The following is a 23,943-nucleotide window of genomic DNA, read 5'->3' as shown; positions in this document are numbered from 1 at the left end:
ATGTTTGAAATTAAGCTTCTCCAGCTCCAGCTCCAGCTCCTCCTCAGATATAAAGTTTTCCTTCATTTTATGAAATGTAAAGCCCCCGCTCATTACCAAACAATGATATTCAGCATGCTGTGTCACTCACAGGGGATAATAATAAGACACCCATGGCTATTGGCCTGACTGTAACTGTAATTGACCTATTTAGCCAACAGGATTTTATAGGGAAATGACGGCAGTCTAGTGATATCGAGGACCGCAATTAATGATCATGATAATTTTGTGCGGCCATCATTATTAACCCTTTGCCTCTATTTTAGACTTAATGGCCAGGCGCCATTTTTGCGTTTTCTTTTATCCTTCTCGCCTTCTAAGGGCCATAGTGCTTTTATTTTTTCACCACAAGGCTAGTCTAGTTTTATAATGATCATATTTGGGTAGCTAAGAAATTAGCTTCACTGTGTAAACTGACAGGTCTTTCTGTGGACGGAATTCACTGAATTCCGGCCGCAGAAAACTGACATGTCAGTTTTTTCCGTCGCTGCATGGGATCCCGGCCAGAGCGTATACGATGTGTGTACGCTCCGGCCGGGATCCCATTGAAAATAAGGCTATGTTCCACCCCTCAAAACTTTGGCCGTAGTTCTGCGGCGAGAACTACGGCCGTAGTTTTACGTAGTGTGAACATAGTGTAAAATGGGAAAGAGGGGGTGGTATGAACTTTTATTGGGGGAGGGGCTATGTCATATTTGTTTAAAAAATGTTTATTTTTATTTTTTTTACACTTTTTTTTACACAAGTCCCCCTGGAGAACTCCTACAAGCAATTATTGCCTACAAAGATTAATGCTATGCCATTGCACTGAGCTGACAGCCATCAGGGAAAATGATTGGTTGGCACTGTGGGAGCTCCAATCGGACAGCGACAGGAGTGCAGCCCCAGACTCTTTGCAGCATATGACACTTAAATGCCGCGATCACTGCAGCCTGTCATTAACTGTCTGAACCCAGCTGCTAATAGCAGTGGGTCCTCACTCTCTATAAAGTAATTTCAGCTGGTTGGCTGAGAGGGAACTCCTGCAGTTTTCTCTTAATCAAGTAACTGCAGCCGTGTCCTGCCTCAGCTTCTGATTGGCTGAATGCAGATAAAGGGGCCAAAGATTAGAAATGATCGAACAGCGGAAAATCTAAGGTTCTTTAGAACTCGAACCTTATCGAACCTTCCGCATTTGATTCCCGATGCCTTCCCGGTCCCTGGAAAGGAGGAGACAGCCAGGGTACAGCCTGGAATTCTGAGATACAGCCTATTACCGAGGCTGAATCCCGGAATTCCAGGCGGTACCCGGGCTGTCTCCTCCTCCCCACGGACTGGGAAGGCATTGGGAATCAAATGCGGAAGGTTTGATAAGGTTCGAGTTCTAAAGAACCTAAGATTTTCCGCTGTTCGATCATCTCTACCAAAGATAGAAGATACTGCAGGCTGGGAGCCAAGGAGGGTAAGTTTTAACCCCTAGTCCCCCCACAACAGAGCAGAATATAGCCCCCAGAGGGTAAATGCTATGCATTTTTACTTAACCCCCTGGGGGCCAGACTGTAATTTTTTGGTCCCAAAAATCTGTGTCACTGTTGATTTAAATGGGGTTTGGATTCTTTTTTGTGTTTGACTTTAATCCAGGTACCCGAACTGGATTTTATTTTTTCAGTTCAGCCACACCTGAGGAACCCATATATTCACAGGTCCATTTATCACTACTCCTCTGTGCTAATATAAATCAACATAACATTTCCTTAGTAACATTGCTGACTGAAATCTGGATACTATAGTCAGGCTCTACTTGTCTGTGAGGAGCTCAACAGATTTTACTGTGAGAAAGAAAAAGAAAAACATACCAAGCAGGCAAATGGAGCCAGCAAATCAGTAGCACGTGATCCATGACCAATAGGGGAGATGGAAAAAAAAAGAGCTTTAAGTCAGTGGGAGGAAGGAGAAAGTACTCAGAGAGTTGGAGAGAAGGATAATCAAATGGGAAAGCAGGGAGAGTAAAACAGCATGAAGGGATACCCTAAGGGATTTCACCAAAGAGAGGCGGATACTTTACTGTTGGGAAAGATGCAGCCTCCATATAAGTCAATGTAGGCTAGCAGCAGTCCAGACAAGTGCGAGTGGTAATCTTCATTTCATGTGCACGCTTCTTAACTACAGCAAGACAATGAGCCTGAAGATGACATGATGGCAATTCTGCAGTCAGAATGGGATATTCCGATTCACTTTTCTATTGATTTTACTTCCTTACCTCTTAAAAGCTGCTAGAGAAAAAAACAAGAAACATCCCGTTTTATAATATGCAGAACAATCCGTAAAAAGGATATTCAGTCTTTTGTCTTTCCTCATATTAATACTAATGAAGTTTTACTTGGAAAAAGCCAGTTTGGAGAATCTGTGAACTTAACCTGTGGATATTGGAAAATTGCAATTGCACCAAGTAAGTACTAAATATCTTGTTAGTAGAGTTGAGCAAAGTTGTTTTGATTTGCCTCGTACAAAGCAAAACTGATCTGTGCTGATATCCCTCAGTCTGCCGGCTCCGTGCAGAGGGAGGACACCGCCCAGAACCGCCTGGAAAATGCCTAGAAAACATAGATACAGCTATGGCTGTATCCATATTTTCCAGGTGGTCCCGGTAGTATCTTCACTCTGCACCGAGCCGGCAGACTGAGGGATATCAGCACAGATCAGTTTTGCTACGCACCCAGCAAAATTAATCTGCTCTTCTCATCTCTACTTATTGCCTATTTTATATATACAGTGATGCCTTGGATTACGAGCATAATTCGTTCTGGGACCGTGCTTGTTATCCAAATCCACTCTTAAACCAAAGCAAATTTTCCCATACGAAATCATAAAAATGCAGACAATTGGTTCCACACCCCAAAAATAATGATTTATTATTCTAAATAACTTGTAAAACAGATGAAACAAACATTCAGAAACAGCAGAATATGTGATATTATAAGTTACTGTATAGTAATGGAGAGGATGGGAAACACAAGGGCTGACAGAGACTGCAGGGAGTATGAAGGAATGAGCGGGACAGATGTGGGCACAGTATAGCAGCACTCTCTGTCCGGGGAGATAGGGGTTACAGCTATGGAGTGATTACCCCCACAGTCCTGTCCCCTGATGTAAGCCCCAGCCTGAAGTGGATCTGCTATGATTTGGAAGGTGAGGGAGACTTCCTGGGTCAGAGTACAGTGCTGTAGACCACGCTGTGCAGACCATGCCCCTCCTTCACTCGCGCTCCCACCCAGTACAGGGAGCTTTTAAACCAAAGCAATGCTCTTAAACCAAGTCACAATTTTGAAAAACTGTGAGCTCTTAAACCAAAACGCTCTTAAACCAAGTTACTCTTAAACCAAGGTACCACTGTACATTGTTTTATAATGCAAATAAATTAAATTCTCTGTAAGTAAATAGAATATTTTATTATATCTATGAATGGCTGTAAATATTATTATATATAACCTTTTCTAGTATGTTTATATGTTTTACTTAGTAACATGGTCTCTAAAAAGAGGTTTGTTTCAGCTTTTTGTAAAATGGTATAAGGCTGGGGAACGCAGGAAGCCTGAGAAATAATTGCCCTGCGACCTGGGCTGAATGAACATCAATATATTCTTTGTGCAGCTGCCATCTGTTTCACAGCCGCCATCTATTACATAAAGAGGTTCGTGCAGTAACTCCCGGTAACCCCTTACCACCTTTTTCCTCCTCCACTCCTCTGATACTTGCAAGTCCTGTTGTTTCCGTGAACTATAATCCTAAAAAAAATATGCAAATTAGTATGTTAGGAGCACCGGGGGGAATCCTTGCCCGCCCATTGACTCCTACATTCACGCCTACTTAAGACAGACCTGCTTATGCATACTTGAATATGCATAAGTAGGCATAAATGTAAGAGGCAACAGGCAGGGCATATGGTGCTCTGGGGGAGCCGAGGAGCACCCAACCTTAGTGCTTCTAACATACTAATTTACATACTTCTTTAGGATTAAAATTTTACGGTGAGGATTGAGCGGTAAGGGGTGGTAAGGAAGTAAGGGACTACTGTGAGCTATCTGCAGGTGTGGGCTTGAACCTTTAAACTTTTCGAGAACTTGCAGCTGTGGCTGTTTAGATAAGGGGCTGCACAAACAATATATTGATGTTCGATCAGCCCACCGGTAAGGGGTGGAAAGGAAGTAAGGGGCTACTGTGAGCTATATGCAGGTGTGGTCTTGACTAGAGTGAAGAGAAAACACCAAGGGCGCACATTGTGCATTACCACAAGCTGGACATAAACTTAAAAGTTGTGGCTAAGAAGCCGCTCACCTGAGGTGGTCGCGCTACGAGCGCGACACCGCCAATCGCTTGCTCAATAAAAACGCCACTTGCAGCCAGTCCACAGAGCGGGGGAACCCGGTGTAGTATCCAAAGCAGAAGATGCAAACTGGAGGCACGGTATTGCAGAGGTCCAGGACTTTTTAGGCGCTGTACGGCATCAGTGAAGATACACTACTTGGACCGATGAGAGTCGTAGTGAGAATCTATATTTTTATTGCAAAAATTGTTTATTGTTTAAATAAGGGGCTGCACAAACAATATATTGATGTTCGTTTAGCCCTGGCCACACAATTGTGTAATATCGCCTATAGTAGTAGTCTAATCTTCCTTCGCCACATTTGCTTCACTCATTTCTAGCTGTAATGATACTGATTCTTAAATTTTCAGAAACAGGACGTGATGGCATAAAATATGGCTCAGTTTCGTTACAAGAGTAAAGGAAACAGTTCTCACTTCCAAGATCGGATCCCTCTTCGTATCGTACGCTCAGAATCTAAACTCTCCCCGAATGAGAAAGCCTACCTGATATCAGTGGAGAAAGGAGATTACGCCAGTGTGAAGCAAGCTCTGGAAGAGGCTGAAATTTATTTCAATATCAATATTAATTGCATCGACCCCTTAGGAAGAACGGCTCTATTAATTGCCATTGAAAATGAAAATCTTGAACTGACTGAGCTATTGCTGAGTTATAATGTCTATGTCGGAGATGCATTACTACACGCCATAAGGAAGGAAGTGGTCGGAGCGGTAGAGCTGCTATTAAATCACAAAAAGCCAAGAGGAGAAAAACAAGTAGGTACATTGTTATTTTATTATTGATTGGTATTATACAAAGGTTATAGGTGTTAAATGCTATCACTTATTTATCTATTGTATCTCCATACTAAACAAGGTAACCAAACGTAAAACAATAAATCGAATTAAAAATATACACCAGTTATCCACCACTGGAATTCAGGAACTTCACATTATTTCTCCCAGCCAAGAAGATGAAAGCTTAAAGGGTTTTTCTGACGACATTGGCCCAACCTTCATCCATATAAGTATGGGTTAGTGTTCAGCTAGCCATAGTTGTTGACATCGATTCTTATTTTAGTCCATACTGTGTTAATGGTAGAAATGTATGGAGGATAGTTAGTCACAAATAGTCACAAATTGATTTAAAAAAATTGGTGCAAACTTACTACTTATTGAAAAGTATTGAATATATTTAGCAAATTGTGCCAAATGTATATTACAGTATGAACCACTGAAAAAATAGTTTCTGCCTGGCTGGTCCAGTCTTATTTAATAAGACTTTTCGCCAGTATTAATAGATCTGACCAATTGAAGTAAACAAAATTCCCAATGAACGCTAAGTAAACTAACTTATCTCAACTTGGAACATACTGCAGATGTATTAGGAACCATTTTGTCGTCTTCATGTTATTGGTTTGTATTACTACATGGCATTACAATCATGGGCATCACCAACAATGTGGAGAAGCCTTCAGATTAGGATGATGTTTTAGCAGTTTGTAAAAGCTAGAAATTGTATCTATATTCTAATGCTCTATTAATCACATAAGTCACACAATACTACCACCTTCACTCTAAGCCCCACCTACTTTCCATTTCATTGAATGAGCTTTGAGCTGCAATAACCTAGTATGGCCTAATACTAGTGTTGAGGTTGCCCAAATTGTAAAGTGCCCAAATTCACATGCTTGGGTAATCAAATTTTAGAATCACCACTGAAATTTTTCAGGGCACAATGTACATCTGTGAGTTAGGAGCTGTGGGGCAAGTACATCCATGAGGTGGGAGCTTTGAGGCCAGTACATCTTTGAGTTAGGAGATTTTGAGCCAGAACATCCATGAGTTTCGAGCTGTGGGGCCAGTACATACATGAGTTAGGAGCTGTGGAGCCAGAATATCTGTGATTTACGAGCTCTTGGGTCAGCACATGCGTAAATTAGGAGATTTTTGGCCAGTACATACATGAGTTAGGAGCTGTGGGGTCAGCACATGTGTGAGTTGAGAGCTGTACATAAGTTAGGACCAGTACATCTATGACATAGGAGCTGTGGAGCCAGTACATGCGTCATTTAGGAGATTTTGGGCCTGCACAAACGTGAGTTAGTAGCTGTGGGGCCAGCTCATCAGTGTGTTAGGACATATGTGGCTAGTACATCTGTGAAATAGGTGTTGTAGAGCCATTACATCTGTGAATTAGAAGCTGTGTGCCCAGTACATTTGTGAGTTAGGCAGTTACTGCTGTTGAGGCAATTAGGCCATCAGTGGGTGGCAAACAAAAGGCGTTGCCGCAGTTAGGCGATCAGTTTACTGTACCTCCTTCTCTGCCTCTCAGACCTTGCTGCTGTCTGATGTTTTTTATTTATTTTTATTTGGTGTAGTCTTATACGGCGAGTATATCCCAAACTCTGTATTTTAACTGGAAAAGTTGTGGGTCGTCTTATATGCCCAATCGTCTTATACGCCAAAAATATGGTGTGTGTATATATATATATATATATATATATTTATATTTATTTATTTATTTTTTTTCTTACAGGTCCCCCCAATACTTTTGGATAAGCAATTCTCTGAATTTACTTCAGACATCATCCCAATCATTTTGGCGGCTCATACAAACAATTATGAAATAATAAAGCATCTTGTCCAAAAAGGAGTCTCTATCCCCAGGCCACACGAGGTCCGCTGCAACTGTGTGGAATGTGGACCTGATGTGGACAGTTTACGTCGAGCACAGTCAAGATTCAACACCTACAGGGCATTGGCGAGCCCCTCCCTAATAGCGCTATCAAGTGAAGATCCTTTCCTTACAGCTTTCAAACTGAGCTGGGAGCTACAAGAACTAAGCAAAGTAGAAGATGAGTATAAGTCTGAGTATGAGGCTTTATCAAAACAATGTAAGCAATTTTCTAAGGAACTGTTAGATCAGACAAGGAGCTCAAGAGAATTGGAAATTATCCTCAACTACAGGGATGATGGTAGCATACTGGAGGAGCAATGCGGCAATGACTTGGCCAGGTTAAAACTGGCTATAAAGTATAATCAGAAAGAGGTAAGCACTTATTAATACAACATGGGTGTCATGTTATTGTCTTGCTTAAAAGGGTTGTCCAACATTTAAAAAATAAGTCAATAAATAAACAAGGCTGCTTCTTCAACCAGCACATTTGAGTCCAGTGAGTGTAGCTTTACCCTGTAGCCTCATTCACTTCAGTAGTGCAGTGTACTTTACTGTAACATGTGCGACCACAATCTTTACAAAGTCGCTACACAGTTTTTTAAAAAGTTTGTAAGAAAACTCGGTTCACTCATCTCTACTTAAAATTCTCTGAGATGGCATGAGGTTAACAGATTTTTAACATAACATCATTTTGTGACGCTCTGTCTCTAAATGTATACACTGTGTCTGTCTATGTGTCATGATAAAACATCAAATTTCTTTAATGAGAAATTGAAATCCTTAAATAAACTAATCGAATGGTAAGGCGAACATGTTGGTACATCTCCCCCTGGTGCTTGGTTCACAGCTAGATGGTTCTCCATCCTACTGCAGCTTCTAAAAGTGTACAAAGAGAAAACCCCCTCTTCTGTTCAGGTGACCTATATAGGAGCTAGCCAATCAGCTAGTCTCCACCCATCTAGCAACATGTTCACTTTAACAGAGGCTTTCTGACATTGATGTAAATTCTTCTATTTCTCTGTGTTTCACAGTTTGTCGCTCAACCTAACTGTCAGCGACTGCTTGCTTCTCGCTGGTATGATGAATTTCCCGGCTGGAGGAGACAACATTGGGCAGTAAAGATGGCCATGTGTGCAATAATAGGACTACTTTTCCCTGTCTTCTCTGCCTGTTACTTGATAGCTCCCAAAAGCAACCTCGGACTCTTTATTAGTAAACCATTTATCAAATTTATCTGCCACACTGCATCACATTTGACTTTCTTGTTCTTCCTACTACAAGCTTCACAGAGCGGAGAGAAAAACAACAGGCCAGGCCCTCCACCGACCACCATTGAATGGATGATATTACCGTGGGTTTTGGGTAAACAAATTATTAATTTCAATACATGATAAGTTAATAAAACTGAATCATGATTGTCTTCATACAGGATAGCATAAAGTGATTTTTTTTCGTGTATAAGGGTGATATGAAGACAATAAGATATTTCATGTTGATCTGAAAATTTGCCAAACAGAAAGGCCTAGTTTTTAGACAGCAATTTATCAATTTGATAACATTACAGAAGACTGAATGTATATACAGGAATGATGTTTTCTGCAAGTTTTTATAATGAAAAGTTTTTAGCTTAAAGGCTAAAAACTTGGCTCCAGGGGCGTAACTACCACCATAGCAGCCATAGCGGCTGCTACGGGGCCCATCTTTGTAATACACTGGGCCTTCTAAGCTGTCATCATAATACCAAGGGAGATGCCTACTATGGGTGACACTATGTACTAGGGGGCAGGATACTAGGGGAGATGCCAATTTTAGGGAAAACTAACTACGAGGGGGATACCAGGTAGGATGCCTACCATGGGGGACACTAGCGGAAATGTCTACCATGGCACTATTTACTGGGGGGAATATCAGGGGAGATGCCTAACATATGCTATCTACTGGACATAGAATAGCCTGCATGGCACACTTTGTCATTGGAATGGGGTAGGGTTAGTATTCATTATTATTTTTTTGTGGCTTTTTAAGTGGACACTTTAGTTGAACATAAAACATCTCGGGGGCACTCTAGTTTTGCATGTGTGTTTGAGGGTACTAAGGGGTTGTCTTTGTGTCATATGAGGTACTAGGAGAACAATTTACTTGTAAGTGGGGCACTAAGGGGGAGCCTTGTCCTTAGGCATTAAGAAGGTACTTCAATTATGCGGCGCACTAAGCACGTTTACTATGTTGGGAGCAGTACAACTGTGTTAAAAAAAGGGGACACTATGTGCAGACATTAAGAGGTGTTGATGCCACTACAGGGCATTTGTACTGTGTGGGACACAGAGGGAGGCACTGTTATTGTATGGGGCAATTTTAGAATTTAGGATACCATCTGTTTGGTACAATTTTATTAGGGATACCTAAAATTTTGAGGACACTGGAAAAATTAATAACCAAGACATCTCAGCAGTAATCTGCATGTTTTGGCTTGAAGAATTCTTCATTGTGGTTAAGACAAGATAAAGAAGAGAAGGGGAAAGTGAACATTTATGAGAAAACACATTGGGGGAGATTTATCAAACATGGTGTAAAGTGGAACTGGCTCAGTTGCCCCTGGCAACCAATCAGATTTCACCTTTCATTTTCCAAAGAGGCTGTGAGGAATGAAAGGTAGAATCTGATTGGTTGCTAGGGGCAACTGAGCCAGTTTCACTTTACACCATGTTTGATAAATCTCCCCCATTGCCTGTAAATCACTGGATGGAACATAACTCTATATGGCCATATGGTCTGCAGAGTTATTAGAGTTGAGCAAAACATTTTCTAACAAAACAGATTTAGCCTAAAATTCTCTACCAACACATAGTAGAAATATTCTCTCCTCCCACCTCTGTCCATGTCAGGAACTGTCCAGAGCAGCAGAGGTTTTCAATGGGGATTTGCTACTGCTCTGGACAGTTCCTGTCAGGGACAGCTCCATGTCAGGGACATAAAGCAGCTGATAAGTACTAAAAGACCTGAGATTTTTAAATATTAAGTACTTTACAAATCTGTATATTTTTCTGTCACTGGTTGATTAAAAAGAATAATCTTCAGAATACCCCTTTAAATTGCATCACTGTATGCTTAAATGTTTTGTTTTTACAATACACAGGTATCATATGGGCTGAAATTAAACAGATGTGGGATGGAGGGTTTCAGGATTACATCCATGACCGGTGGAACCTGATGGATTTCGTCATGAATTCATTATATTTGGCAACTATTTCATTAAAGATGGTTGCATATTTTCAGGAACAGGTACTATTATTATTACTTCTATTGATAATTGTAATAATATATCATTTGCATAACATTCCATCTCACGCATGTTGTTACTATACGGCCCAAATTAGACCATGTTTTTGCATCCCGCTGAACAGTACTTTTTTATTTCTTAAATATGAGAGAACAGATCCTTTAAAACCTGATACAAAAAGATACCTATCCCGCTGGATTCTGCAGTTCTTGACTTATGATTTGAAGAAACAGGACCAATATGAATTCCACTGTTAGGCTACTGTATGGTCACACAACGTACATTTTATGAAAAGAACGACAATTGTTTTCAATTAAGACAACGGACGTTCTTTTCATAGTGAATGCAAACAACGTTTGTTGTTCACACAATGTATTGAACAACGGCCATTGATACGGCCATTAAAATAATTGACGTGTCAATTATTTCAAGCGATTGTGCATTGATTTCCATGCAATTTTCAATGCAATGTTTGACACTCAATACAATAGCCATTGTCCTACGTTGTGTGGAACTAGAAAAATAAAAGGAACCTAAATAATTTGTGTTTACCTTATCATAGTAGTAAATTTGCCTCCCTCCAATTAATTCTTTTTTTACTGGATGTAAATACATGGGGTGTCAACCTAACCTATATATTAGTTTGTGGTATGCACTAAATATTAATAGCACTAGGTGGCACAATATGGTATTTTAGGTGTATGCTCTATGCTGTTAAGTGCATATGAGAATGCTTAACACAACAACACACCATGTTATTTCAAACGGCTGTTGTTTTAAAATAACAGAAATTATTTGCCGTTAAATGGTGGTGATCCACTAAATATCAACAGTGTCTGAACACAGCCTTTCTGTGTTTTCAATCCACTCCTGGTTTGTTTGTAAAATACTGACCAAAATACTGAGCAAAAATACTGTGTGTGAACATAGCCTTAGACACAATCAGTAAATCTGCTTAATGTGCTCTGTGCACCTTGCCAAACAGCTTTCAAGTATTACAAAAGCACCCACAGAGATTTTATGATTTCATTAAATAGAAAGTATCTATATTATAATAGAAAGTTTTTAGAGATGAGTGAACCAAACTTCCAGAATTGAAATTCATTCCAAACCTATTCAGTGGTCATCTTTTGACCAACCAGCCTACAGTCCTGCATTGGTTAACACAGAGTTTGAACTCCACACTATCCAGGAGCCAAACTCGTCAATAAAGTAATCGATTGGTGGGATCCATCAACTGGCTGTTGTAGGCACTACTGGTTTCAAGAGAGTGCTGTTGGTGTCACCAACTTCATTTTCCTGTTCTAGGCCCTGTAGGGGCACTTACACTGTGGCCAATCCGGCCAAGTCTGTTATGCGGGCAAGTAAATCTTACTCCGGTCTGTTTTTGGCCCTGGGAGGTCACTGCGACATTTTACCACTACTTACTGATTTCCGCAGTAATACTTTGTAAGGCCGGGTTCACACTATGTAAGACACCGGCCGTTCTGTGACCCGGTGTCAGTTAAGATCATCCCGGCCGGTACTGCATTTCTGTTAAATTGGGATGCGGACGGACCAATGTGCGCCCGCATCCCAATTCACCGTTGCACACAGCATGTGGCTGGAGTGTGAACATAGCCTAAGGGTTATAAAAACCACATTTTTTGACAACTTTTTTGATCCTTTTTTGGCTTGGTTTTGCCACAAAATGGTTTCCAATGCCTGAAACAAGCATAAACTCCCCTAAGAAGTGACATGTCACGTTATTGTAACAGCAGCTTTCAAACTTGCATTTTTGACACTTTTCCTGTCAAAATTAATGGAACATTAAAACTTTTTTTCCAGCTAAGAAATATCACAATTTTGATGCAGTTTGTGCAACAATAGAGCCCCTATAGTGCCACTATTGTAGCTGCGATCATTTAGCTGTTATAATGAGGTTCGTTTTAGGATCAGTTTGGACAAAGCCTGACTTTGCGGCAAAGTTTGGCATACCTGCTGGACCGAACTTTTGAAAAGTTCTCATCTCTTATCCAAATTTTTTTATTTTAGTTATCACTTTCTCATCAAGATCTCTGCTTCAAGTGATTAGGAGCTTGTTTCCAAATGATTTGTCCAATAACAGGCTATGTTCCTACTTCCTAATATCAGCGGAAGGTAAATAGATGGGCGTTAATAATGATCATGATCATGTATGATGTTACAAGATGGCCACCTTCCCCTATATTATTACGAATTGGGAACATAGCCATAAGCTGTATTTTGTTTGTTAATGTGATAACAGAGAGAGTCCCCAATTAGTTTTTTTCCCTTTGTAGTTTTGAATGGCTGTCATTCTGAGGTAAAAATATGGACATATTTTCATAATTAGGTCCCTAAATAGCCGAAAATGTTGTGTGAACATACTCTAGATGTTACTTTTTAAAACAGAAAAAAAAAATCAAATGTTTGTTAATTTCTGGTTAGTTTTTTCAACATGTGACATCCCTTCCTGACATTTTTATAGAAAATAAAGACATTTATATACAAGAATGAGGCTTAGTTATCAAGTAACATTTTATTACTTTTCTTTCTGTTGTTTTAGTACAGGGAAGAAGAATGTCATCGTGAGGACTGGGACATGTGGCATCCAACCTTAGTGGCAGAAGCATTATTTGCTGTAGCGAATATCTTTAGCTCCTTGAGATTGATCTCATTGTTCACAGCCAGTTCTCACCTGGGCCCTCTGCAGATCTCTTTAGGAAGAGTGCTTTTCGACATTTTAAAAATTCTCTTTATTTACTGTCTCGTGTTACTGGCTTTTGCCAATGGATTGACTCTGCTATACTTCAATTATAGTACAGCTTACAACGTAACCTTGAACTGCACTGGAATTCGGTGTGAACCACAAAACAATGCCTTCTCCACGTAAGTCATACACCAAAATGTTATTTTATCTACATTTAGGCTTTTTTTTTTTTAATATAAAGTAAAGGAAATCCAAGTCAATCGTAAAAATATTCCCACAGGGCAGTCACTATGATTACACTGCTCTGATTTCCTTTAGTAAACCTGAGTTCTGTCATTGCAGTAATGAATTTGAATTTGCCGGCAGCTCAGGGGAGTTTTTGACAGTGGCGGGGGAGAAAGAGGAGTGGGCAGAGAGTGGTCTCTACCTGCTCTCCCCTCTCTCCTCTCACCCTTGCCGGCTTCCCTAGCCAGGACATCAGAGGTCTCAGTAAAGTCTCTGGTGTCCATGACCACTATTTTGACTCTGCAATGGCATTGCTATGATGAAGGTGCGCCTGTCATGAGTCCATATCCTCCTTAGGCACCCCCAAAAGCACTCGCAGATGGTAAGACTCTGGGTAAGCAACTAAATCACGAGCACCTGCACCATGTCGCCTTACTTTGCTCTACTCTAGTTTCACTTTCATGCAGAGGAGGAAACACAGGGGCAGACATGTAGCTCTCTAGGGGCAGGAACACAGAGATTGAGATGCAGCTATCTATTGGTGATGTATGTTTAATTCATTGTATTCAAAAGACATCAGCCAATTCAGAGATGGGTTGGCAGCCACTTTGAAGGTATTCCACAGATAAAAGACTGTAACCTATTGTGCCAGATGTTAAAGTAAAGTCCCTGTTTAACTATAATACCTTGTCTCCCTGTGCCTGACTTCTCATACACCTCACCAATGCCAAGGCCATCCCTGTGATCACCTCAGACACTAGTATTAAGGAGTTGGCCACGGAAAAAACTACATCTACTGTCTCCTTATTAACAGGGTCAACTTAACTCAAGAGACCTGCTGACAGTGATGGATCACTAAGGCACCATCACTAATTAATTGCAAGCCAGTGATCCACCACTGTTCAGAGCTCTCCTGGATAAAGTTAACACTGTGAGTCCCCTGCCAGGTTACATCAGGTGGCTTGTTGTAAAATTTGTGCTGCCAGACACGGTATTAGAACAGGCCATCTGAAGTAACCTGGCAGGTGACTCACCAGGGAGAGCTGTGGACAGGGATGGATTACTAGTCTACAATAAGTCATTGTGTGTCAGTGATCCACTGATGTCCATAGCTCTCTTAAATTAAGTTAATCCTGTAAAGCACATGCCAAGTAATATTGATAGTGGCACTTATTCTGCTGCTAGACATGGTTTTAGGACAGACTACCTGATGTAACCTGGCAGATGTTTCATGTGATTAACTTCACCCAGGAGAGAGGTGGAAAGGGTGTACTCACACATAAAGTTACAAGACAGAAGAAATTTCACAGCTACATCGCTTACACTACTACCCTCACTGCCACTCTCCTCTATCTGTTCCTGATATCTAATAAAAATTCTATAACCCTCTCTAACCCAGCCTCTGTCTGCCTCTACTTATCTCTCTCTAGCTAGTGGATAAATATATGTTCATTTTACTGTAAAGGAGCTGCTGCATTCAAATATATACTGTATAGTGAAGGAGAAAGTGTGACGTCACAGGAAGAGACTTGCAGACCAGCTGTTAGGGATTATTGATAACCAATTGCACTGGGGCTTGATTTAATGTAGTGTACAATGTGTGTTTGTTTGGTTGCCATCTTGGACTGGGTTCATACAAACTTTGCAAACATTCTAGTGTGAACTAAACTTTTTGCAAAATTAGTACTAATTCTCAGTTTGGGAATTTCAATTAATTTATCTCTTGTAATGTACATAAAACAGTCATTTTATGATGATGTCTATTGTGTTTTCTTATTTGCTTGAAGATGCCCTTCAGTTATCATATAGTAGTCAGAATATGTTAAGAAAATATCTTTAATGAACTACTTAATTTTCTTTATTCTAGGTTATTTGAAACATTGCAGTCACTGTTTTGGTCAACTTTTGGACTCATTGATCTTTATGTTATAAAATTAAAACCAAATCACACGTTCACAGAATTTGTTGGTGGAGCCATGTTTGGAAGTTACAATGTCATCTCCTTGGTGGTTCTTCTTAATATGCTAATTGCCATGATGAACAACTCCTACCAGATCATCGCTGTAAGATAGATTTTGTTACATTTGTCTGCTGTCGTTGAATGCTCTTTAAGTTTGTTGTGTTTTTATTGGATTGCTAGAAAAGACAGATTTACTTTCTGATCCTATAGACATGTCAGCCGTTACTGGCCTCTCTGCCTGTCAATCATCCCGCAAATTGATCATCCCATGAATTGATCATCTGTGCTAGTGTGCTTCTTGTTAGCTTAAAGCGTAACTGTCATTTCAGGGCCATTTTTCTGAAAACATTAAATATCAACAGTACAAGCGATTTTAAGAAACTCTGTAATAGGTTTTATGTACTAAAAAAGTTTCCTTCTGTACTGAAAAAGCAATCTCCCAGCCTTCCCCCTCACATCAAATGAAGCAGGATTTCTGTCTCCATTATGTGGCTATGGAGAGGGGAGGGGCTGTTAGGAGTGACTGAGCACGGAGCAGTCCTGCACAGCACAACACCCTGCAATCTTCTCTCAGTAAGTTCATAGATAAGCACTGACCTTTCTGACACCTGAATCCTGCGGTTTAGGTCCCCAGAGAGTCTACAAACAGCTGACCTTCATGTCACCTCTTCCTGCTGCCTCATCTCCCTCGACCCCTCCCCCCTTCATAGGCTTACAATGGAGAGAGCAGAGCCCATCTTCACTGGCTTCTCTGTAATGAAGACGTGTTTGCCTGATAATGCACAGATAAGAAGTCAGGGGGGGAGGCTGGGAGATTGCTTCTTGAGTACAGAACGAGGCTTTTTTGGCTGATGAAACCTATTACAGAGTTTCTTAAAATCGCTTATACTACTGATTTCTGCAATAAAAAAAAAAAAAACATGACAGTTATGCTTTAACTGTTGATAACTACAAAGAAATAATTTTAAAGACGTTATCCAGGGAGCAGGAGATGGCTCAAGTCTATTGCTCCCTAAAGTCCAGTAGAGATGGAGCTGCTCTTACATAGGGGCTCAAAGTGACCTAATAGGATACATAAACGGGAGTTGTCTTCATGCCACTTTCATAATATGTTGACTGTATAGCCAACATATACATATTGCATACATATAAGTAACATACATATAAGTGCATTATATTCTGATGGTTTCCATATAGCACTTATACCCAAAAATCAACAGCATGAATGTAACAACCTACAATGGAACAAATATTTAAACTTTTTTTGTGTGTGTGTGTGGCGGAATAGACAGGAACCCTGGATATGGTACACCCTTTTGTATTGCTGGATAGCCTTTATTTCATCCTATTGAAGCTCAATATAGACTAAAGGAACCATGATTGAGGACCAGGCGGTCTTAAACACATCCGTTTTTTACAAAACATAAGAATAAAGTATTAACATTTTTAAAATGCTGGAGAGAATCAAGTGTTTTTCTGTAACTGATAACCCCAGGGTTTGGGAAAAATTCATCCAGGCCAGAAGACTTTGAATTAGATATAAGGGAGTGCTGACCACAACGTTTGGACTTTTATATATTGATAAAAGCTCACATTCCATTTTGTATTTTTTTTTTGTTGATCTCTTTTTAAATGTCCTCCGTAGGATCATGCAGACATTGAATGGAAGTTTGCAAGAACAAAGCTCTGGATGAGTTACCTTGAAGAAGGGGGGACACTTCCTGCCCCTTTTAATATCATTCCAAGTCCTAAAACTCTGTGGTACTTTTGCAAATGGGTTCAAAAACAAGTATACAAAAAGTACACACAAAAAAAGCCTGAAAGTTTTGGCGCACTAGGGGTGAGTACCTATAATGTAGTAATATGCAGGCTGTGTAACCGCCATAAAACACATACAAAACAAACCCAGGCAGGTTTACATTCAGTTTCATTCCATGTCATTACCTTATCTGTCACCTTCCTCCAGTTTTAAGCCTGACACTTTCTGCTTAAGACACAAAAATCTGTGTCTGAGCTGCTCAATCTGTCTCAACCCCCTCCTCCCCCCTCTCTTCAGAGATGGCTTAAGTAAACAGCTCCCTGGATGGCTATATCTGCACTCTTTCTTCTCTCTGTACAGCAGAAAGGGTTAATCACAGTAAGGTCACAAGTAACTTGACCTCAGATTATCCTCCTGACTTCACACAGTGTATAAACAGCAGTCCATGGATGTTGTTTACATGAGCCGTTTTAGGAGAAGGGGGGAAAGGACTGAACAGCTCATATACAGATTTTTGAGTCTTCAGCAGATAGCAGCATGCTAAGAACTGGGGGATGGAGACTGATAAATTAATGATATGTATGGAATGAACTGTTTCCAGGAGGGGGGGGGAGGGTGATTCAGCATATGATTTTCTCTTTTTTCTTTACAGAAACGAGCTGCTGACAATCACAGAAGACACAATCAATATCAGGTTATTATTTAAAAAGCAATTACGCTAAATAAATTAAAATAGTAGAAGTTATAACAAATTTTATTTTGAAATAACAGAAATTATGTGGACATGAAGAATATGGTGTTTGGTCATGGCCAAGAGCTGCACATCAAAAATAACTTTACTAAAAAATTAGCTATACAAAAAGTGCTAAAAGAAGCAGAGGAAAACAAAGCACCTACCTGACCCTGTTTCCCCAATCCACATATAATGAATGATGCATACAGCATTATTTTTTATCTTTTACATTTATTGCTGATATATATGAGTGGTCCATGTTATTGGGTACCCTGACTTTGATGCAGGTAGGGTACATAGTGTCATGTTTTCAGTGTTTTTAATGTTTTGGTGGAGGCTTGTCTCCCATTATCTGCTCTTTTTAGCACTTTTGTACAAGTGATTTTCTATAAAAGGTATTTTTGGTTTGCAGCCCTTGTGCATATACTGTTCTTTTCTTGGTCTTAAAACGTTACCTGCTCCCATGACCATGATGCAGATTTTATATTAGAAAAGTATAGAAATTTTCATCATGCCCTCTTGCCTACAGTGGCACCATGCTGTTGCTGCCATTACTGCCTCTCATTCTTTATAGTCATATTTAGGGATGAGCGAACTTTTGAAAAGTTTGGTTCGTTTTGATACGGTGAACTTGGGAACTCGCAAAGTTGGGATTCGTACGAACCGAACCTAAAACGAACCTTGCTATAGCAGCTGAATAATTGCAGCTACAATAGTGAGAGTCTGATAGGGTATAGTTTCGTTTAGTTGCAGTTGCTATTACAATGAAAAAAGGGGAAAAAATCAAAGTGCAAAAATAGTGGAAAAAAAATTAGCCAAGGTGTCAGTGATTACATGTGACATAGGACACAAAGTTCCTTGGACCCAGTAGGGTGGAAAACAGACATTTGACAGTGAAACCAGCAGCAGTCATAGTACTGTATTGGACCCAGTGTGATGGAGAACAGACAATTGACAGAGGAGGAGGCAGTAGCACTTGATTTCACCCAGCCCAGTATGGTTGAAAAGAGGCTATTGGAGGAGGCGGCACCACTTGATTGAACCCAGCGCAGTATGATTGAGAACAGACTATTTGAGGAGGAGGAGGCAGTACCTGATTGCACCCAGGCCAGTATGATTGAGAACAGACTATTCATGGAGGAGGAGGAGGATGTTCAGCCTTGGAGTGGTGGCCTGGGAATCCTCGTTGATGATGTTGTTCACCACACTTTCAAGAACACAGACGAGTGGGATGATGTTGTTAATGCCTGCTCACAGAATCGCGTCCTCAAAAGGCATCAGCAATTGGCACGCCATGTTCGAAGAAACCTGTGCAATATGAGGTTTATCACATGTGCCATACATGGTGTATGACGCAGCCCTCCCTACTGCACTTCAGAGAAAAGGTTCCTCCCTTTGTGGGCTACAACACTTCCCACCGTTTTATGAATGGCTGAGCCAAGGTCAACTATCTCCTTCTTCTCCCTGATGGTCCGGAGGAGCTCCTGCCCACTGTGGCTCCATTCACCCAGGCTCACAAAATGGAGGACAGCCTGAGAGCGCTGGGCCTAACATCGTTGGTAAGAAACCGGGGTAGGTTGGACTGCAGTCAAAGCGGTGGATGGTTGCAAGTTGGTGGAGGCAGAACTTTTGCAGAACTAAAGCACCGGGGAGGTGATAGTGGCAAGAATGGGCTAAGTTTCTGGTGGTTATTTTGGGGGAATGTTGACCCAATGGGCACTAACAGACATGTACTGCCCTTGCCCATAATTAAAGGACCAGACATCAGCACTGGGGTGCACGGTCTTAGACACCAAGAATCCCAATGAGTCGCCAACATTTTTCTACACAACTGTGCAGTGATGGGACAGCCGATGGGACTTTTTTTGTTTCTCGGACAGTGATGGGACTTTTTTTGGTTCTCGGACAGTGATTTGACTTTTTTTTGGACTTCTTTTGTTTCTCAGACAGTGATGGGACTTTTTTTTGGACTTTTTTTTTTTACTTTTTGTTGTTGCGGCTAAACAGGGTTCTCCTATTTTTCCAACCTGATTGTAAAGATATGAACTGATTTTCCCTCAATAAATTCGATAAGTTTGAACACTGAAGTTGCTTTCATCTGTCTTGGTTAATACTCACAGACAGCTGTCACATTACATTTTTTATTAGACAGCACCCAGGTATATCTGAAGAGACTAATTTAAGGTCTCGCCCTAACAGGGGTGACGTCACACATCTTGATATTCACAGAAAACCAGGATACAAGGGATTATAGGAGTAAAAATCCCTTGTATCTTGGTCTATTCTGTGAAAAAAGTACAATTTTGCGTCACCGTTGTTATTTTTACCAGATTCGTAACAAACTTTCTCAAAGTTCGTAACGAATCTGGTTCATAACGGTTTGGTTCCCTCATTCCTAGTCATATTCAAAACCATCAGTAACTCTCGATTGCCCCAGCATCAGTGCCATTTGACTGGTGAAAAGAATGTACTATTATCATTGCCATGTGACCTGTTTTATGGCTTTGCTATTTTTTTTGTTGGTATTTATGCTAAAATATAAAATGTTTGATCTTTCTCCTCTTGTTTCTTGTGTCAGGAGGTTATGAGGATTCTTGTTAAGAGATATGTTGCTGCAATGATCAGGGAGGCTAAGACTGAAGAAGGGTTAACAGAGGAAAACTTCAAGGTATCGTGTTCATTATTCTTGTTTCAGTTGATTGTGTCATCTATGCAACATTACCTTACAATTCTTCACTGTGAGTAATAGACTGGTGAAGTACATCTAATTGAATACTTTATTATTATGTTACTGTGGAGGTAAAGAATATGCCTTTCTTATAACTATCATTATTTTCTTTGTATTCTTACTGTGACTTTATTGTATAATTGTTAACATTCACCAGAACTCATTTCATAATTACAGACTAAACGCGGATCTGTCATCGTACAATATTCTCCTGTTTAGGTGCAGCGTAGCACATGGACAGGTTTATTCTACTATTAGCTTAATGCACCCTGCAGTGTTATGGGTTATTTCAATTGCAGCAGAAATATATATATGCAAATAAGGGGTCCGTGGAGCCTCAGTTGCGAGTCTCAAAACAAGAGAATAGCCAGATATCCCTTTCTCCAGAGAAGGAAACCTGTTTCCAAGGGGTGCCTCCCAGTGGGACGAAGACCAAGCCACCGTGATACGTAGCCCCTCAGGTCCCCACTCTGTTACGAGCATTGGGATCTAAATAAGGAAACACCAGGGGGGCCCCTTTAGTCGAAGTATAACTCTGTTGCGAGTGTAATGACATAAGACAAGGGTTACCAAGGCTGGACATTCATCCACAGACAGCTGTTTCAGGGTATTTGCCCCTCATCAGTGTGAAGCAAGATTCTGCCTACCAGGGAAAATGCTCAAAGAAGCTCAAATAAAACAATGAACATTTTTTTCACTGATCTCCCTGAGCTCAGTGATTGTTGTGTTTTGTTGGTGTATGTGTATATACACAGTATATATGAGGCTATGTTAACGCAATGGTTTTTTTTCAAAATTACGGACATCATTTTGAATTTAAAATGACGGACATCATTTTGCTGTTTTGCCGTCTGTGCAATGACGGCTGTTGGTACATTATTCTAGTTTAAGTGGACTAATTGCACTTTGGGCGTGTTTTTAATTGAAAAGTCCATTGACTTTAACAGTAAAAATAGTAAAGGGATAGTGAAAAAAGAAAAACTGTGTGAAAATAACTAAAAAATGGCATCCACTGTTTGTAAAAGACGTCCGAAAATAATTGACGTGATCATTATTTTGACATTCATGTAGGCAGCGCCCGTCATTTTATACACTGCGTGCATTGGACGTCCTTCATTCAATGCATTGTATTGAAGTCAATTAAATTGCGGCAATAACAGACTTCTTTAAAATAGATAAGGCTAACGCCTTTTCTCTTTTTTTATGTTGTGTGAACAGTGTATTCATAAAATATTTAATATTATATGTTTTTCAATACCATGGCTCCGACATCTAACCTAAATTATTGGGTATGGCACTTATCCACCCATATAGACTTATGTTCAAAGACCCCCCTGCACACACGCTTCTGTTCAGGCCCCTCTGTTACTCAAGTCCCACACCCATATATACTACTGTCTACTGTCTCCCTGTACATAAACTTGTTTCCATGCCCCCTCTTCACAGACTCCACATAAATTCTGCCATTACCTCTTCCTTCTCCTGGAGACAGGGCTTCAGAACCTTTTATGCATTACAAAAAAGTTGTGACAAAGTACAAGAATATGCCTGCAGCCCCCTAGCTGGTTCCCCCAAACAAGTCTTCATGGGTCAGTCCAAGCCTAAATGTATCCAGGTATGCTAGGAAAAAGAGTAAAAAATATTAGCCTTTTAAATTCATTAGAGCATGATTCTGTCTAAGACTATGTTCACACACAGTAAAATTAAAGAAAAATACGGTCGTATTTTTAATATTATAATGTTCTCCATTAAAGCCATTGGGAAATTGGCTGGCAGTGCACACCCTGTATAGAATAATGGCTCTAATTGATTATGACTGCCGAAATAATGAACACTCTCATTTCATTACATTATTTATTAATATTGTTTTTGCAAAAATCTTTACCTGTTCCACATTGTTTTATTTTCTCTCAAAATTGCAATTGTAGTTTTATATATTTATGTTTTACTGTGTGGTGAACATAGCCTAAGAAAGGCCTAAGAAATTAGAGAAAATTGAAGAGCATCTACACCAATGTTACCTTATCCTGGTGATTACCCCAATTTTTTTCATTTTTCATAGGAACCAAAGCAAGAAATTTCCAGCTTCCGCTATGAAGTTTTAGGATTGTTAAAGGCAAACACGTTAAATCGTCACAATACTAAAAAGAACAATGTATCAGAGGAGTCAGAAGAGAAAGGTAAACCCAAGGAAAAGAAAAGTTAAACAAAGAAAACCTTCCGCTTTTTCGACATAACAACGATGATTCATTCTAGAATGGCAGAGATACCAGCCGATAAGCATAATAATGTGAGGAATGGCTCTGCTTTTCTAGCTCCAGAGACTAAGGAAAAGCCAAAGAAAATTTAATTGCCAAAGACAAAAAGTTTGGGGCTTTTTTCACAGACTTAAAAATTTTTTAGCGTAGAACACAGTTCTTCTGGAATCTACTCTGAGGAAATTCCAGAGCTGGAAATATCCAGCCCAACAGAAAAAAACATTGAATTCTGTAAAAAGCCAAGAACTTCCGAATTAAATGTTTACAAACTGGATGAACAATGCACAGTATCTCAAGGTACTAAGGACACCTTGGAATGTCTACCATTAAAGCCTTCTGCTAGTGGCCACGGTGTAATAGAGGAGAGTCATTTAGATGATGTCAAACAAATGCTACAGTCAGATTCAAAGAGCACACAAGAGGAACAACAGCAAGAAGATACAACAACAAGACTATGATTTTCATCTGTACATATGACATATATTTTAAGTGCTTTTGGAACGTTTAATAATTCCTTACATGACTGATACAAGCATTGTCACTTTGGGAATTTGACCATTTATACAGATACAACCATCTATAGGGATTAGAATGCCAGTAGGGATTGTATGATTGGCAAAAGGACAGTGGGAGACCTTTATCAAGAGTGGTGTACTCATATGGCAGTCTTAGCTAAAGATCCGCCGCCTTCTTCCCAGATGGATTTGAGCCTATCCATCGAGTGGGGGTTGTGGCTGGCATACGCCATGGAGCAAGTAAAAATCTGTGCCTGCTCCATGGCATACGCCCTGAGTGCACCCTTCATAAATCTCCCCCAGTGTGTTCATATATTTTTTCCATAATCCATATATCAGTATATAAGTATTGCCATATAAATACCTAGACTATGCAAAATAATCACATTGATTGCACTAAAAAAAATTGTTGATAACATTATTATTTCTTGTTGGGATGTTTTAAAGGCACCTACTGTAGTGTATTGAGGAAACTGTTCCTCACATTGAATTAGACATGAAGCTCAGGAAATATTAGAGAACATGTTTTTTCATATACAGAGTCTTTCATTGTGTATTGTGCACACACACTATATAAGAGCAAAGGGTATGATCCATATATAAGAACTTCATATAGTTCTCATTGTACGCAGGGAAGAGCAAAAAATTTTGACATTTATTGAAATAGCGATAAAGAAACCTGGTAGACCCATCCTGTTGTTGGAAGGTTTGTATC

General features: G+C 40.0%; 1 protein-coding gene across 1 annotated transcript; it reads left to right on the top strand.

The window, feature by feature from the left end:
- Nucleotides 1–2,407: 2,407 nt before the first annotated feature.
- LOC138792468 (short transient receptor potential channel 4-like) lies at nucleotides 2,408–23,661 on the top strand. Its single transcript, XM_069969941.1, has 11 exons — nucleotides 2,408–2,467; nucleotides 4,753–5,157; nucleotides 6,920–7,432; nucleotides 8,092–8,422; nucleotides 10,197–10,342; nucleotides 12,907–13,229; nucleotides 15,143–15,338; nucleotides 16,881–17,075; nucleotides 17,647–17,688; nucleotides 20,306–20,395; nucleotides 22,518–23,661. The coding sequence occupies exons 2-11, from the start codon at nucleotides 4,777–4,779 to the stop codon at nucleotides 22,659–22,661; spliced, it is 2,361 nt and encodes a 786-aa protein (XP_069826042.1). The 5' UTR covers nucleotides 2,408–2,467; nucleotides 4,753–4,776; the 3' UTR covers nucleotides 22,662–23,661.
- The last annotated feature ends 282 nt before the right edge of the window (nucleotides 23,662–23,943 follow it).

Source organism: Dendropsophus ebraccatus, chromosome 5 (genome assembly GCF_027789765.1).
Source record: "Dendropsophus ebraccatus isolate aDenEbr1 chromosome 5, aDenEbr1.pat, whole genome shotgun sequence".
Lineage (NCBI taxonomy): Eukaryota > Metazoa > Chordata > Amphibia > Anura > Hylidae > Dendropsophus > Dendropsophus ebraccatus.
This window is presented reverse-complemented; position numbering and strand designations above follow the sequence as displayed.

Coding starts and splice junctions, on each gene's coding strand:
- LOC138792468 (XM_069969941.1), top strand. CDS start 4,777: ATGGCTCAGTTTCGTTACAAGAGTAAAGGAAACAGTTCTCACTTCCAA. Junction 13,230..15,142: donor CAAAACAATGCCTTCTCCAC/GTAAGTCATACA, acceptor TCTTTATTCTAG/GTTATTTGAAACATTGCAGT. Junction 17,076..17,646: donor AAAGTTTTGGCGCACTAGGG/GTGAGTACCTAT, acceptor TTTTCTTTACAG/AAACGAGCTGCTGACAATCA.